Genomic DNA, 17,089 nt, shown 5'->3' with positions numbered 1-17,089 from the left:
TCAGCGTTGGGACCGGGGGACAGCAGCACACGGGGCTGCCACTCGGCAGCTTCCCTCTCCGTCTCAGCTCTTTCGCAGGCGACGCGGCGAGGTCAACATGGACTAGGCGTTCCTTATCACTTTTTGGATCGTTCTGCAGGCGGGGTGCCACGGTACCGGACTTAGCGAGGTACATTTACTTTATCTCGCTTCATGCTTTTCTGCATAGGCGCAGCTGACAGGCAGAAGCTCTCTCTTATTGGGGCTCCACCGTTATTCATATCTGCAGGCAGAGACGGAGGACTGTCTTCTCTCGCCTCAGACCTTCTTTAGCGGACGGACAGCGAAAGCTTCTTCTCACCACACTTCTTGCGGAGGCCCTGAACGCGAGGACCTTCCTTTTCAATCAAGCACCTTTCAGTCTATGAGCCAGTGCTCAAGGGATTCTCCTGAATGTGGCGTGCTGGTCAGCGGTCCTTGGTCTGTCGGAGCTGGCCCGCCACCGCTGCTCTTCCCGACGCCAGTGCCTCCTACGCTTCAGTTCACGCTTAGACTTCGTCGTGCCATTACGGCCGCGGCTGGCTAGAGAGATTGACCCGCGTCTTGTCTGACGACCTCATACGAGGCCGGTGAGGGAGCGGCCGGTGTGTCGGAGCGTGTTGACAGCTGCTTCGCGATCGAAATAATGCCTTTTGCGATCACGCATGACCTGGGCAACCAACGCTTCCGTCTATTGCTCGTTTCACAGGTTTCTTACGTCCTCAATTGCTCTTCGTTTGCCCTTCTGAAACTATCACGCAGCAAAGACTCACGTGACCAGGGCTGCTCCAACTTTCGCTTTTTCGGTTCCGTCGCTCGTTCCTTTTCATCCTAAGCACTCTAATCTCGAAGAACTACCAGGCAGCGAAGGTCCCACTGCCACGAGTCAGCGGGCAGTCGTCCAACACCTTTCGTTCTTCTCGCTCCTCGCTGCGTTTCATCTGAACATCCTCCTATGCACCTTCGCAGCCAGTCGCGCGCACTGTAGTGACGAAACACGCACGTGCAGTGCGGTGGCGATGTCCAGGCGAACTTTTCGGGTTTTTTCGCCTCCTCGTGTCCCATGTAACACTGATACTCATGAATCGTCGCTCAACGCAGCCTCCACACGCCGAACCGGCTGCCAACTTTCGTTTTCAGCTCCTCGCTCACCATCTCTAACACTGTCCTCGGAAACTATCGCCATATTTCTTCTTTCCCCCTTCATTGCTTCGCGGGTGTTGTGAGGGTGGCGGGCATGGCGATGGTGGTTGGCTCCAGTTTCCCAAGCGCTTGGCAACGCCCTGCATCTTTCCACTCTCTACGGCTCCAACCGACATGTACATTTAAACTTCTGCTTCGATTTCGGATAGATGGTCGGGGTACGGCCGTCTCGCCTCACGTCGCGAATCCTGGTTTTACGGCCTCGTGGTCAATATGTGCTAAACGGTTTCCTTCATCCCTCTGCGTCTCGTTCGAGTCTTCGCTACAGCGCCTTCTCGTGCCGCTTCTCGGCAACGGCGAGAGCACGGAAGACGTTCCGCGGATACACGAACCATATGATCGCTCGCCGCACCGTCAAATGTTACGGGCGTTCACGTATTGCAGCTAACTCGCGCCTGGAGCCATTAACACTCTGCACAGCGCGCTCAGCCCGCACTACAAGGTCATTATAAATAGACATTCACGTTATCGGTCACTTACAGCTAAACTTGGTTCAAAAGCTTCGGATTCCGTAGATGGCGCACCGAAGTCCGTACAGCCCGGCACTTAGCTCTGTATTGGAGAAGACTTTCCGCAACTGGGCACATAGCAGAAACGACAAAACACAGTGTCGGACGTCTCTCCAGCACGCTCCTGGCTAGGAATACCAGAAACACTAGTAGTAGGAATCTACCAACCCTATAAAAGTGATACAGATTCTTCTCATAATTAAATAAACACACAGTATATGAAAGTTTTCCTTCCTCCCTCCGTCACCTACGCTATCCGAATATAGTTACCTTCTACCATTGAACTTTATCCTATTCGTCTACGCCACAATCCTACGTTGTCCAAGGAGTCTTGCCTGATTTACCCGCTGTGTGACGCATATTTTCGGACGACTTTTGTCAAAATATCGCGCTGCTTATAACTTACTTTCAGCTACCACACGTGCACTAATGGTTCTTCACAATGGCTATTCAAGGGCTACTCTGTAGTCAGGCATCAAGCTCGTCGCGCTACATACGTACACGGGTATATGACAGTATTCATCTATTTGCGACGCCTCAGGTATACGTGACATCTGATCATACGCAAACTTCGGAGCCCTAGTGCTCTTGCGGCGGTCTGCTCACACTCTTACTGCTCCCCACGACCACGATGCCCCAATTACAATACCTGAACCTGCTACTTGGCAAGATTCACCTGAGATCTGCAGAATGGGGGCGATGGGTGCCCCAGGTGGCGTAGCGGAGAACGAACGTGGGTAATGACCAAAAACCGACAGCTGGCAGAGGCACGACGAAGAGTACACTGACAGGCGTATGGTTTTCCTTTGTTCTCGACTTCACTCTAAGACGACTGTGTCATAATGCGCGCTCAGCACCCCGCCATCTACCCCGTGCGGTGAGATAAAACGATATGTTGACTATCGATGCACGATTTCAAAGCGAATCTGCTACAATATCTCTTACATAATTTTAGCGGATGTATCGTATTAAAGACCTGATGTGTTTGGAAATATTGTGGTTTCGAACTCAACACGCCGACCGCCACAGTTTTTCTTTATGAAATACTGACTCATGCGAGCTACGGGTAGAAATTGCTTGACCTAGCTTCACCGCGCGCTTGGAGGGCATGAGGTGGTTGTTAGATATATTTTAGATCGAGACTGAAACTGGGGCATCGCTCATTGCGGTGCAGCCTTGTGCTGTGTTCGCCTAGTGTGCTTTTTGACAATTCCAGCTCTCGAATGAGCAACTTCTAATCTTAGCCTCCTACGAGTACAGTGTCCACAGCGGTGGCTTGGCTGAACATCGAGGCTTCTGACCAGTTAAATCGCTCCCCCGATTGCAAGGCTCATGTGAGAGAATGCATTGGTGTGTGTGTCGTGTGAAAGGGCGCACGCGATGCAAAGTGCGACAGGATGCAAAATAACGAGGAAGCCATGTGCTGCCACGAGTGTTGCATGTCAGTTGGAGCTCATAGTGGTGTGTGCGATCTGCGCGGAGCACGCGGGCCTCGGAACACACGCGAACGCAGCCTGGACAGTAACCACTTCACCTGGCACACTACCGAGAGGGACAGGTGACGGCAGCGCAGGCAACACGCGTGTCGTTGGGTCACCAGAGTGCACCACGTGCACGATGTACAAGGGCGCGCGTCCCCAAAGCACAGCAGCACTGTGTTCAGCCTTTTAGGCACCATTTATTATATGGCATCTACGATGAGCCCATGACTTCAGTGCATGGCTACATATGTTGCGCTTCGTCACGCAGTCGCGAGTCTGGCTGCGGGCCCCCGCGGAACATGAGGGTTCGCGGACTCGGGGTTTCACAATCGACTCGCAACGCATAACACACGCCAGCAGTATGATTCTACTTCGCCAGATAGCCCGCGGCCGTGCGCCACACGGGGTAAACCACACAGATCGCGGCGACAGCTTTATGCAGCCAGCTCGCAGCAAGGAAGCTACGCAATCCGGCCTTCACTTGCTCCGCGAATATTACAACTGGACGACGGCGCAAATTTCGGTAAATTTAGAAAAAAATCTGGTTTAGTCACCATCGGCCGTGCCATCACCACTGGTACTGTTTTGAACGGACTGGAGATGTATAAATAACTAATAAAAATATCATATATATTACTTATTTATACATCTTATATAGGTTGAACTAAAAAATTTAAGAGTTTCAATAACCGCCGAACCAATACACACAAGCAACTGTCAACATTAACGACGAATCAAATGTTAGACGATACAGCAACCGTTTTGCAATCGCATCCTGATTTTAACCAATATTTACTGTGATGATTCTATGATGAAGTTTATTACTTTCTTATGATTAAGTATTACTATCAAAGATCATGAAGATAATTAGCAGGACGATTATTAGAACAGGGAATAGTGAGAGAGAGAGAGAGAAGGATGAGACGAGAGAGAGAGACCAGAGAGAGAAAGAAGAGAGCAGAAGAGGGAGGGAGAAAGAGAGAGACGGAGAGAGGGAGGAGAGATGGACTAGAGGGTGCTGTGTGTGTTGTGTGTGTGTTGTGTTGTGTGTGTTGTGTGTGTGTGTGTGTGTGTGTGGTGAGAGAGAGAGAGAGAGAGCTGTGTGTGTGTGTGTGTGTGAAAGAGAGGCGAGAGAGAGAGAGGACGGTATGAAAGGACTAGACGGCAGCAGCTGCATATATTGTATATTTAGGCAATAGCAGAGCGTCCCGTTGCGCATCATCGCGTGTACGGCAAGTCGACGCTGTCACATGCGTGTGTGAGTGGATGTCCGGAGGTATCGCCGTTCCGGACCGCGTAGCCACTGCCAGAAGTTATTTAAGACGATCTACGCGCTATTTGCTCTCATATACGTTGCAACATTTAATTTACACACTTTTCTTTGAATATCTTGTAAATTTTTAAGTGATATTTAAAATTAAAGGACAAGTAGGCCTCTAGCAATTTTATGCATACAACTGCTACTTACTGTAATACAATCACGTCTATATACCCACATGTATTTGTCACCATTATACTGTAATTCAAGGTTATACACATCAACGCTACGAAATTTGAACGGCGCCATGACACCCGGACCCGCTGCCACCTGAAAAGTTGCGTATTTGCATTTTATTTTGCAGGTAAATGACCGAGGGCTAATCACAAAATGCAATTATATTTATACCTAAAATGCTATTTAACCGAACGATATTTATTTTAGGGCAAATTTATCCATATTATAACTGAAACTATATGTCGTTTATAAGATATTACAATCCTTTTGCTTTTAAATGAATAAATAAGAAATACCCTCGGTCTGTAGCCCTTGACTAGAAAGTGGTTTTGCGCAATTTTCTCAGATCGTGCGCTTTGAGTGGCGCCACCGTCGTTGTAATCAAACTGTAGTCGTTAGATTTAAAACATTAAAAAAAATATTTCTAATGGTGATTGAACCATGAAACTTTTTATGTAGCGCAATTATAACCTAAATTAGCTGAAAATAACCCTAGAACCTAGAGGCTACTGTTCCTTTAAATAAAAGCGTTTTTTAATTTTGATAAACTTTGTCAATAAGTCATGTGCTTGCTTCAGTACGAGGCTGTAAGACGGGTACCACCTTTAGCCTCTACTACACAGCTTACATGTTTGTGGCGTAAGTTGCCATCTATAACATCCATGGAAGGTGGTTGCTGTTGTAAATTTTAGGTGTTTATATACCTTCACCTTGTGTATTTGATTAATTCGATCGATGCGTATGAACATTGGTTTGAAGCTGGCCCGTTAAGAGTCAAACTTGTAAGTAAGAGCACAAAGCACAGAAAGTTTGGCCGTTTCAATAATTAAAGTCGTGGCAAATAAAAAGTTTACACACGCACACACACACACACACACACACACACACACAAAAACACGTACACACATACATTCATACATTTATGGAGACATTCATTCATTTAATTACACAGCCTCGAAGTTCGGTGAGATCAGAGAGCTCGCATGTGGTGATAGCGGAACCATCAATGACACTGTTTCTCCCGACGAAACCACATTCAAGACGTCCTTGCTGTTGAGGGTAAATACGTCAATAATGTAGAGAAGTCACTTCTCCCACGTACTTGCAGTGTCAGCTGAGTAATGACTATATATGTCTACGCTATTAGCCTGCTGCGTGAGTGTCTGCTAATAGTAGAGTGTTCTCGGTTAAGTTGTTTTAAGCGGTCATAGTTAGCGTTGTTGTCAACGCGCGACAGTTGCGGTAGATACACATGCATGTAACCCTCAACCAGGAGAAACGCCCATATGGCATTCGTACACAGGTGGCCGTTATATAGAGGTAGATTCACTGTATGTCTGTCACCACACTACATACAGTGTGATTGCCCAAAGTGGCATTCGGCCACGTGCTTTCTCTAACACACACGTGGTTCTGCGGAGATGGTTTCACTGTCGAACAGCAGTCCTTTTCCATTCGTGCCGTATCTCGAAGCTTACTATATTTAGTGGTCATAATTTACAAAATCCGCATGATCGAATTCACGTACCTCACATCTTCGTAACGCGGGTGTTAACTGTAGTACAATGTCAAACAATGGAATTAATTTGATATAGAAATCAACATTTGGCAACGCGTGTTTTTCGTGAATTCTGGAGAATATAATAGACCGATTAAAATGTTAAACTAAATATATCAGTGTATACACAGAAAGTAAATAAAGCCAAGTAGTAGACGTGAAAAATAACCTGTTATTATTAATATGTTATATGCCCATTATAAAATAAATAAATAGGGTCGTGAAAAATACGTTAGATATACGTAACACGTTGCTTACACGTGATGTTATGATAGTTATATATCATATACTAATTTTTGCGTTACTAAATTTACTATATTTACTATTAACAATTTAATAATTTAAGACATTTCATATGCTATGTATTTAGTTTTACTATTACTATGTTCGAGTCGCACGCCAAAGGCGTCATTTCTGTGCTTCGACTTACAAATCTCAGCACATCGTTCATTTACCCCCCTAATGTAATGCTGTTTTTAACTAACACACTACTAATTACAGACTAATTACTGTTTACCCATGTACATGTGTGTTTAATTAAGTATATATTACGTTTCCAGTCGCATGCTAACAGCGTCATAACAGTCCGACTGAGTAGTATCGACACCGCCTATTACGTGGATCCCGACGGAAACCCGCTTCCTCAGCTGGGATGTCCAGATCACCTGGAGGTCCGAACGAACACAGAGATTATCGGTCACAGGTATTCATATAATAAATATATATATATATATATTGGCATTTCTAACCGCACCACGTCGCCACAGGGTTCTCCGTAAATTCAATAGGACTGTGTCATCCTGGCGTGTTGTAGAGAGGGCAATATTTCCAAATATTATTGTTATTGTTATTGTTATTATTTCCAAAGTGGATCACAGCATTAGCCGGTGGCTTCTGGGTTGACCGTATCCCAACCTGGATCAGAACAGATTGAATCCTGAATACTATCATAATAACATTTAGATATTCATGAATTATTATATCATAAAATTTGAAGATTTTAACAAAAATATTATAAATATTTGTATGGATTTAAAAATTTGTATTATTATTATTATTATTATTATTATGATGATGATGATGATGATGATGATGATGATGATGGTGATTAGGTGATGGGTTGACCGTGTCTCAACCTGGGACATAGGATTCAATCCAGAATTTTGTGCAGAATGTGCTGTTCCCAGTAGTGCGATTTTCTGCACTTATTAGGCAGTGTGTGTGGCCAGGGATTCCTTAAGGTTATTCTCAACCCATTCTTTATAGAGCCAAGGGCTCCAACCACACTAGCCACAAATTCTCGTCTTAGTATTCCACATCCTGCTAATTACGATCTCATTATTATTATTAGTATTATTATATTATATTATTATTATTATTATTATTATATTGTTGTTATCGTCGTAGTAAACGTCGGTCGTCGTCGTTGAATTCCTATTTTAAATGTTTATTTAAGATACTGTACTTACAATGACGGAGGATTTACTGCCGAAACATCATCAGCTAATGAGGTGCTCATCATCATCTCAGACAACCACGGTTATTCGGTCAGCTTCAGCATTGACTATAGCGGTAAGGTGATGAAAGTGTGTGCGCGTGCGCAAAAGCGTGTATGCGCGCGTGCGCGCGTCTTTTGGCAGGTATTAGTCAGTATTCCGTGTGACGTGGGTTCGCCTGGTGTATGTAGGAGTATTTAGTAAATTCAGTGGTTATAATCTATATTGTCGATGTTAGTGAGTATTCCGTGTGATGTGGGTTCGCCTGGTGTATGTAGTGTATACAGTAATTCAGTGGTTATATCTATATTGTCGATGTTAGTGAGTAGTCCGTGTGACGTGGGTTCGCCTGGTGTATGTAGTGTATGCAGTAATTCAGTGGTTATATCTATATTGTCGATGTTAGTGAGTATTCCGTGTGACGTGGGTTTGCCTGGTGTATGTAAGTGTATGTAGTAATTCAGTGGTTATATCTATATTGTCGATGTTAGTGAGTATTCCGTGTGACGTGGGTTTGCCTGGTGTATGTAGTGTATGTAGTAATTCGTTTTATCCTATATTGTCGATGTTAGTGAGTTGTCGTATGACATTGGTTGGACACGCCACACAATCTCTCCATCGATTCGACGATTCCTCGAACTGATCCACGCATTGCACAGGCGACTAACGGAGACGAGTGTGACGGCAGGTGTGGCTGCCTAACGAAGACCATTAGCTGCACAGAGTTCACCGCGCTGTGGCAGGGTATAACAGGCCGTCTAGTGAACAAATAAATAAAATGTATAAATCATAAAACTTTTCTAGTTATATTAATATATATATATATATTATATATATATATATATTATATATATATAGCATGCTTCCCTGCTAAGAAGGTCAGCGGGCGGTAAATTTGTTTTGGTGGTTGCGCAATCCGAGAAGTGAGCATTGCGAGCACGAAGGTGATCGCCATCTTAGGGGCGTCCGGGGGCATGTTCCTTCGGAAATTGTTAAGAAAATGGTGCAATTTGGTTCATTCTAAGCTATTCTGAAACACATTATTTATAGCACTTGAACATCCTTTTCAAGTTGTCAAAAGGAACAAACAATTAGCTTCTGGGAAAGGTTTTACTTCTTTTTCTTACTCCCAGCCTTCGTACCCCCATGCATAGATCAATGCTGCCGCATATCCGCAAAGTTACAAGTGCCTAGAACTTGAAATATATACAGTTTACATTGGCTTCTAGATATCTAAACTAATTAAAAATAGTCACTTTCTACGTAAAGAAAAGTGACGAATTCAGTTAACAGCTTTGATTACGTGCGTGTCAGGTGTCACTGGTCATGCCCTCACTGCCCACGATAACCCTGCGACATATGAACTTATTGTTATGCGGTCATAAAAACACTGGGCTATTGGTACATGCCGCCGCAATCGATATTCTTAGACCGTCACAGGTTTGTTTCGTGTGGCGAATCATGCGTTGAGGGAGTTCATGCCCTCGCTTTAGATGTTTTGGATATCCGTCTACGTTCAGGAACGGAGCGTATTAAAATGCGCTCCCGTTTACAATTCTGTCGTTACAATTCATCTCTCCATTCCAATGTCTGCTGACCTGATGAAGAGATGTAATATCGAAAGCTTGTTAATTAAATTTTAAACACCCTTACCCTTATTCTATAATTTGACTTTGTTTATATATCTAATCGGGAGCGTATAATGACAAGGAGTAAGACAGCGATTTGGTAGCTGATTTCAAGCTACATTTTTGTCGTACGAGTTCGATGTGAATAAAAATACAAATGTATACAACATGAGCTTCTTTTGTTAACTAGGTTCTTATTCTATCTTCGGTAGTATTACAAACCGCGTAGCTTCTTCGTTTGACATAAATCATACTTTTGCACGACATGGTTTTTACGTTTTTCTACCGTCCGCTGCCGAGCCACCTCTAAAATTTCACACCACAGCTCTTCAATGAGCCACGGTAGGGCTTTTCGGCCGTAGCCTAGTCGCAGTGCAGACAAATTCGCCTCTAGAAATTAAGTTTACGTTGACGCCATGCTGGTTTAAAAATTAAACTATTTACATTTAAACTATAGTTAGAATGCCTTGTGTTTATAGGTTTAATCCCGCCAGTTTTTTTAAAAATAAATGCTGCGCTGGTAAAATATCTGAACTACTTCACCCGCGGAGGAATGATGTGTACAGAATTGTTATGAGTAACTGACGCTCCAGCCGATTGTAGCTTTTCGCACATGTGTTTTGCATTAATTGCATAGCAACGCCTTATCTCTAGCCGCGTACAGTTGCCGCTGGCGCTGCCTGACGCGATCCCTACGTGGCTCATTGAAGAGCTGTGGTGTGTGTGTTGTGTGTGTGTGTGTGTGTGTGTGTGTGTTGAGGCACAATTTATTGGTCTAGTGCATATTGTGAATGGATGAATATGTGCATGTCACCCGTCGCGAGTTTCGCCCGGTAATGTATATTCGCATAGAGTGCACGGGTAAACCCGATCGCGACGACAGCCTGTATGCAAGCGGGCGAATATACAACTGAATTTCGGTAACTTAGAAAAAAATTTGTGTTGAAACGATGGAGATGTATAAATAAACTAATAAAATAATAATCATATAATGTACTATTTATACATCTCTATAGGTTGAAACTAAAAAATAAGAGTTTCAATAATCCGCCAGAACCAATCACAAGCAATGTCAACATCAACGACCAATCAAATGTTAGACGATACAGCAACGTTGGCAATCGAATATGAATTTTACCAATTTTACTGTGATGAGTTTATGATGAGTTTATTATCTTTCTTATGATAAGTATTACTATCAAAGATCATGAACGATAATTAAGCAGGACGTTATTAGAAAGGGAAGAGAGAGAGAGAGAGAGGAGAGAGAGAGAAGAGAGAGAGAGAGAGAGAGAGAGAAGAGAGAGAGAAAGAGAGAGCGAAGGGGGAGAAAGAGGAAGAGACGGAGAGAGGAGGGAGAGATGGCTAGAGGGTGGTGTGTGTGTGTGTGGTGTGTGTGGTGGTGTGTGTGTGTGTGTGTGTGAAAAGAGAGAGAGAGAGAGAGAGCTGTGAGTGTGTGTGTGTGTGAAAGAGAGAGCGAGAGAGAGAGAGGACGGATGAAAGGATAGACGGCAGCAGTGCATATATTGTATATTTACGGCAATCAGCAGAGCGTCCCGTTGCGCAATCATGCGTGTACGCAAGTCGCGCGATCACTGTGTGAGTGGATGTCCGGAGGCTAGTCGACCGGTTCCGGACGCGTAGCCACTGCAAAAAGTTTATTTAATGAGTCTACGCGCTATTTGCTTCCCAATCGTGCACATTTTACATTTACACACTTTCTTTGATATCTTGTAATTTTTAAGTATATTTAAAATTAAAGGGACAGTAGCCTCTAGCAATTTTACTGCATACAACTGTACTTACTGTATAACAAATCACGTCTATATACCCACATGTATTTGTCACCAGATACTTAATTAATTATTACACATCAACGCTACGAATTTGAACGGCGCCATGACACCCGCGACCGTGCTGGCCACCCTGAAAAAGTTGCGTATTTGCATTTTTATTTTGCAGGTAAATGACCGAGGGCTAATCACAAAAGTGCAATATATTTTATACCTAAATGCTATTTAACGAACGATATTTATTTTAGGCAAATTATCCATATTATAACTGAAACTATATGTCGTTTATAAGATATTACAATCCTTTTGCTTTTAAATGAATAAATAAGAAATACCTCGGTCTGTAGCCCTTGACTAGAAAGTGGTTTTGCGCATTTCTTCAGATCGTGCGCTTTGAGTGCGCCACCGTCGTTGTAATCAAACTGTAGTCGTTAGATTTAAAACATTAAAAAAAATATTCTAATGGTGATTGAACCATGAAACTTTTATGTAGCGCAATTATAACCTAAATTAGCTGAAAATAACCCTAGAACCTAGAGGCTACTGTTCCTTTAAATAAAGCGTTTTTTAATTTTGATAAACTTTGTCAATAAGTCATGTGCTTGCTTCAGCTACGAGGCTGTAAGACGGGTACCACCTTTAGCCTCTACTACACAGCTTACATGTTTGTGGCGTAAGTTGCCATCTATAACATCCATGGAAGGTGGTTGCTGTTGTAATTTTAGGTGTTTATATACCTTCACCTTGTGTATTTGATTAATTCGATCGATGCGTATGAACATTGGTTTGAAGCTGGCCCGTTAAGAGTCAAACTTGTAAGTAAGAGCACAAAGCACAGAAAGTTGGCCGTTTCAATAATTAAAGTCGTGGCAAATAAAAGTTTCAGTGCAAAATCGATCCTTGTGGAGCCTCAGTTCAGTGCATATATTACCAGGAGTGTATAATATAGAGATCTAATTTATATAACTAGAATTAGAGTTGGAGATCGGTCCAAATTTCATGATCGATTATCGGTTTTACAAAACGACTGATGATCGATTAATCATCGATCATTTTAGATTGCGGCGACGTCACAGCGTCATCGTCGACACAACCGGTGTATTGTGAAGGAATATTGACATTATTGTATGTGTAGCTAGTATTTAATGGTAAGTAAATTAAGGATAATGTTAAGCCCGGCGCACACGTGGCGATTTTTATCGACAGTACCGGCGATTCTGTTGCCAGCAACAAAATCGCCGAGAAATCGCCACGTGTGCGCTGCACGGCGTCACCGATTTTGACGCCAGAAACTCGTCGCTGGAATATCAAACATGTTTGATATTTGTTGCCGAGTTGCTGAACAATCGCTACGTGTGTGCTGACCAGGCGACGGATTCAGGCAACAGTTTTTGGATTAATCAATCAAATGCATGATTTGAATCACGTGATCAAAATATTAGCAGCGCCCGTGGTGTGGTTTGAACAGGTCACGTACAGTTCATACAGTGGTATGTTGCTGACAGATGGTTGCATTGTCGCCGGGTGGCGCACACATGACGATTTTTATCGACAGTGCTGTCGATAAAAATCGCCGGTACTGTCGATAAAAATCGCCACGTGTGCGCCCGGCTTTAGGGTTACGGACGGGTAACACTCTAAAGGGCATTGCAACATAACTGCTCATCAAATTCAATCCAAAAAAAAAGAAGCGAGTTGTACATCGCGCGGCAGCGAGGGGTGTCGCTCAGTGCCGAATGTGCACCGTGTGCGGGCTGGTTTGCATGCGCATTTGGCGCGTGCGTTTAGCCATAGATGTATTCCAGCCAGAAACATGAGTCTCCCGTGAAATGCGTGATACTTGGTAGGTCTGCTAACAGAGTAAGATTTAAACTAAAAGGCGAATTCAGGGTGCCTCAAATGCAGTCTAAGACATTCAAGTTTTTACAATTTTGCTGGGGGAGACCCCTAGAACCCCCTCTACGTCCCCTCCCCCCGTGTCTGCCTGCAGAATCCACATACGTGGCTATTCATTTCATGACGGTATTATAATTTAATGTGAATACTTGTAATATTTCATATTCATTCGTTTGTTTTTTCATTTATTTGTTCTTTTTGACAACTTGAAAAATAGATTCAAGAGTCTCATACAATGTGTTCAGAATAGCTTAGAATGCAACAAATTGCACCATTTTTTCCAAGATTTCCCGGGGGAGCATGCCCTCGGACCCCCCTATGTGGGCAACCGCCTACGGTGCTCGCTTAGGTCATCAAGACCCGCGAACACGCCTTTGATTCCATTATGCGAGTTTTTTCCCCAAACTGGCCATTACCTCCGTTGTCTAATTTCTCCCCAGAAGAAACCCTGCTCCTTCATTATTATTTACTCCTGGCTATATCATATGGGTAACTAATCTGTAATTAATAATTAATCATCTAAAGTTTATTGATTAGAAAGGTTTTAAATATATTAAAATCGTGTGTTATGCGTGCGGCTTCAGGTAGGTTACCTAGCCATCTGAGACTGATAGCCAGCAGCTACACCATCGGTATGGTCACTCAGGCTAGACCAGTTTGTGTGTTTTTAGCACACCGGACATAGTCAGATGGAACTTGTAGAAACGGACGTTTTCCGTCCGTGCGTCCGTCAACAGTATGACACAAATCTAAACCGCTTGCCGTACGGTCTTGATGTTCGGGACGTAGCCCTGGGGAAACGCGAATAGGACTTGGGGTGCCGAATCTGTGGTCAAGGGTCAAAGGTGACGATGTGCCAATGGAGGGGGAATATTCCCTCATTAAGTTAAGGTATAGGAGGAGACGTTTTTGTGTCCGTCCGTCAACAGTATGGCACAAATCTAAACCGCTTGACGTACGGTTTTGATATTCGGGACGTAGGGGGAACACGAAAAGGACTTGGGATGTCGAATCTAGGGTCAAGGGTCAATGGGTACAATGTGTCAACGGAGGGGTAATATTCCTTCCTTAACTTGAGGTTGTGGCACACAGCTCAACGGCTCGACCTATGCTCTTGATATTCGGTATATAGAGTCATGGGCAGGAAACGCATCACCTTCGCGAAATTAGAGGTCACAGGTCAAAGGGCAGTGGGGGAAATGTCATATCTCAGAAAATGGTCATATCTAAGAACATGGTCTAACGCACCGAGTGGAAAACTTTTTTGTTTCAGCGCTGACCTACCATTTTCATGACTTTATTGAAAGGACCATGAAATGTACTTTGCACTGATGTGCGAAGCATAAGTGTCTGGTGACATTTTGACCCTCAAGAGGAGGGGTAAACATGGATTTGTTGACCGTTAAGAAAGGACTGAACTGTGTTTGATGGTGACTCAAATTTCACAGTGAATTTCTGCAAGTAAAACTTACTTGAACAACGTTTACGTGCATTAAATCATATATGAACTTCATTCTCTGCATGAGATTCTGTACATTGGGAATACAATGTCAATAGCACTTGCGCAAGTCTTATTTTGCATCTAGGGCATCTATTAAACTATAGTTGAGCGGCAGTCTACTTGACAATGTTATCACGAGTATTCTCATGATCCACGGACGTGCGTTTTGATTATTCGACCGAGTGTACTCAGGTTTCGTGTGGAGTATTATTCGTGGTGTTTTACTTTTTAGTGTCATTCCCGCAACAAATGAATCTGACTTCATCTCTTTGTGAGGCTGGGGAAGTTATCCGGGGTCTATATATTAGTCTGATTATCGCACAACGAGAATATAGTCTCACCTGACAGCGAAAATATCACTGATTACACCAACATTCAAAACACCAATACTTTATGCAGTTATAGCATAGAAAAATTGATTTGACCACATCATACCAGCAATACATTTTTTCGAGTCAGGACTTTCAAAAATCACAAATGGCGTCTTCCTCCTCCTCTGACCGCCCCTTCCTGTTATTACTCTACTTGTCCTCCCTGTTTTCGCTCTATTTGCTGCCATGTCAGGATTTAATCGACCATGCAGCCTCTTCATATCAAGCCTCGCCTGCCTAGTTCCACGACCTGCTTAAGTCGAGTGTCCGGTGAGCTTTCAGTGTCCAGCCTATCTACTATACGTCCTGCCTACCCCGCACGTCCACTGGCGTGTCCGTTCGTTATTACGTACTATTTGTCACGTTTATTTGTCACGCCGCGATATAAAACCGTACTACAATACAAGCCAGGCGTGCTTCGAGTAAGATAGCTTTGAAATTAGTTTAGGACATTTATTTTTGCGTTTTAGGTGTGTGCGCGGGAATTAGTAACAACTGTGAGCGAGGAATACAAAAGGCGAACGACTGCACTAGCTGTCTCTGCCCAGAGGACTTCACTGGGCAATTTTGCGAGAACGTTCTGCCATCTACAGGAAGTACGTGTAGTTAAATTATATGAACACACACACACACACACACACACACACACACACACACACACACACACACACACACACATACATTCATACATACATTTATAGAGACATTCATTCATTCATTCATTTAATTACACAGCCTCGAAGTTCGGTGAGATCAGAGAGCTCGCATGTGGTGATAGCGGAACCATCACTGACACTGTTTCTCCTGACGGAACCACATTCAAGACGTCCGTGCTGTTAAAGGTAAATACGTCAATAATGTAGAGAAGTCACTTCTTCCACGTACTTGCAGTGTCAGCTGACTGCTGCATGAGTAATGACTATATATGTCTACGCTATTAGCCTGCTGCGTAAGTGTCTGCTAATAGTAGAGTGTTCGCAGTTAAGTTGTTTTAAGCGGTCATAGTTAGCGTTGTCAACGCGCGACAGTTGCGGTAGATACACATGCATGTAACCCTCAACCAGGAGAAACGCCCATATGGCATTCGTACACAGGTGGCCGTTATATAGAGGTAGATTCACTGTATGTCTGTCACACAGTGTAATTGCCCAAAGTGGCATTCGGCGACGTGCTTTCTCTAACATACACGTGGTTCTGCGGAGATGGTTTCACTGTCGAACAGCAGTCCTTTTCCATTCGTGCCGTATCCCGAAGCTTACTATATTTAGTGGTCATAATTTACAAAATCCGCATGATCGAATTCACGTACCTCACATCTTCGTAACGCGGGTGTTAACTGTAGTACAATGTCAAACAATGGAATTAATTTCATATAGAAATCAACATTTGGCAACGCGTATTTTTCGTGATTTCTAGAGAATATAATAGACCGATTAAAATGTAAAACTAAATATATAACTGTATACACAGAAAGTAAATAAAGCCAAGTAGTAGAAGTGAATAATAACCTGTTATTATTAGTATGTTATATGCCCATTATAAAATAAAGAAATAGGGTCGTGAAAAATACGTTAGATATACGTAACACGTTGCTTACACGTGATGTTATGATAGTTATATATCATATACTAATTTTTGCGTTACTAAATTTACTATATTTACTATTTACAATTTAGTAATTTAAGACATTTAACATGCTATGTATTTAGTTTTACTATTACTATGTTCTAGTCGCACGCCAAAGGCGTCATTTCTGTGCTTCGACTTACAAATCTCAGCACATCGTTTATTTACCCCTAATGTAATGCTGTTTTTAACTAACACACTACTAATTACAGACTAATTACTGTTCACCCATGTACATGTGTGTTTAATTAACACACTACTAATTACAGACTAATTACTGTTCACGCATGTACATGTGTGTTTAATTAAGTATATATTACGTTTCCAGTCGCCTGCTAACAACGTCATAACAGTCCGACTGACGAGTATCAGCACAGCCTATTACGTGGATAGCGCCGGAAACCCGTTTCCGCAGGCGGGATGTCCAGATCACCTGGAGGTCCGAACGAACACGGAGATTATTGGTCGCAGGTATTCATGTAATATATATATATATATATATATATATATATAT

The 17,089-nt window shown here is 43.1% G+C and overlaps 2 protein-coding genes and 1 long non-coding RNA gene across 3 annotated transcripts in view; all 3 read left to right on the top strand.

Annotated features, from left to right (window-relative positions):
• The window catches only part of LOC106816719 (zinc metalloproteinase dpy-31-like), a 23,339-nt gene that overhangs the window by 1,401 nt on the left and 4,849 nt on the right, over window positions 1-17,089 (top strand). Inside the window, exons 2-4 of the mRNA XM_014821337.1 lie at window positions 15,420-15,545; window positions 15,685-15,791; window positions 16,904-17,046. Of these exons, the coding sequence (XP_014676823.1) occupies window positions 15,420-15,545; window positions 15,685-15,791; window positions 16,904-17,046 (376 nt within the window). The remainder of the gene's footprint in view (window positions 1-15,419; window positions 15,546-15,684; window positions 15,792-16,903; window positions 17,047-17,089) is intronic.
• On the top strand, window positions 5,665-8,100 carry LOC106816722. Its single transcript, XR_001394930.1, has 4 exons — window positions 5,665-5,765; window positions 6,825-6,967; window positions 7,721-7,836; window positions 8,083-8,100. It is a non-coding gene; the product is annotated as an uncharacterized LOC106816722 (long non-coding RNA).
• Window positions 11,906-17,089, top strand: part of LOC106816718 (zinc finger protein 239-like) — a 12,557-nt gene continuing 7,373 nt past the window's right edge. The window contains exon 1 of the mRNA XM_014821336.1: window positions 11,906-11,996. The gene's annotated coding sequence lies outside the window, so the exon portion shown is untranslated. The remainder of the gene's footprint in view (window positions 11,997-17,089) is intronic.

Source organism: Priapulus caudatus, unplaced genomic scaffold (assembly GCF_000485595.1).
Source record: "Priapulus caudatus unplaced genomic scaffold, Priapulus_caudatus-5.0.1 Scaffold1462, whole genome shotgun sequence".
Lineage (NCBI taxonomy): Eukaryota > Metazoa > Priapulida > Priapulimorpha > Priapulimorphida > Priapulidae > Priapulus > Priapulus caudatus.
Note: the sequence above shows the minus strand (reverse complement) of the source record. Positions and strands in the feature narration are given on the sequence as shown.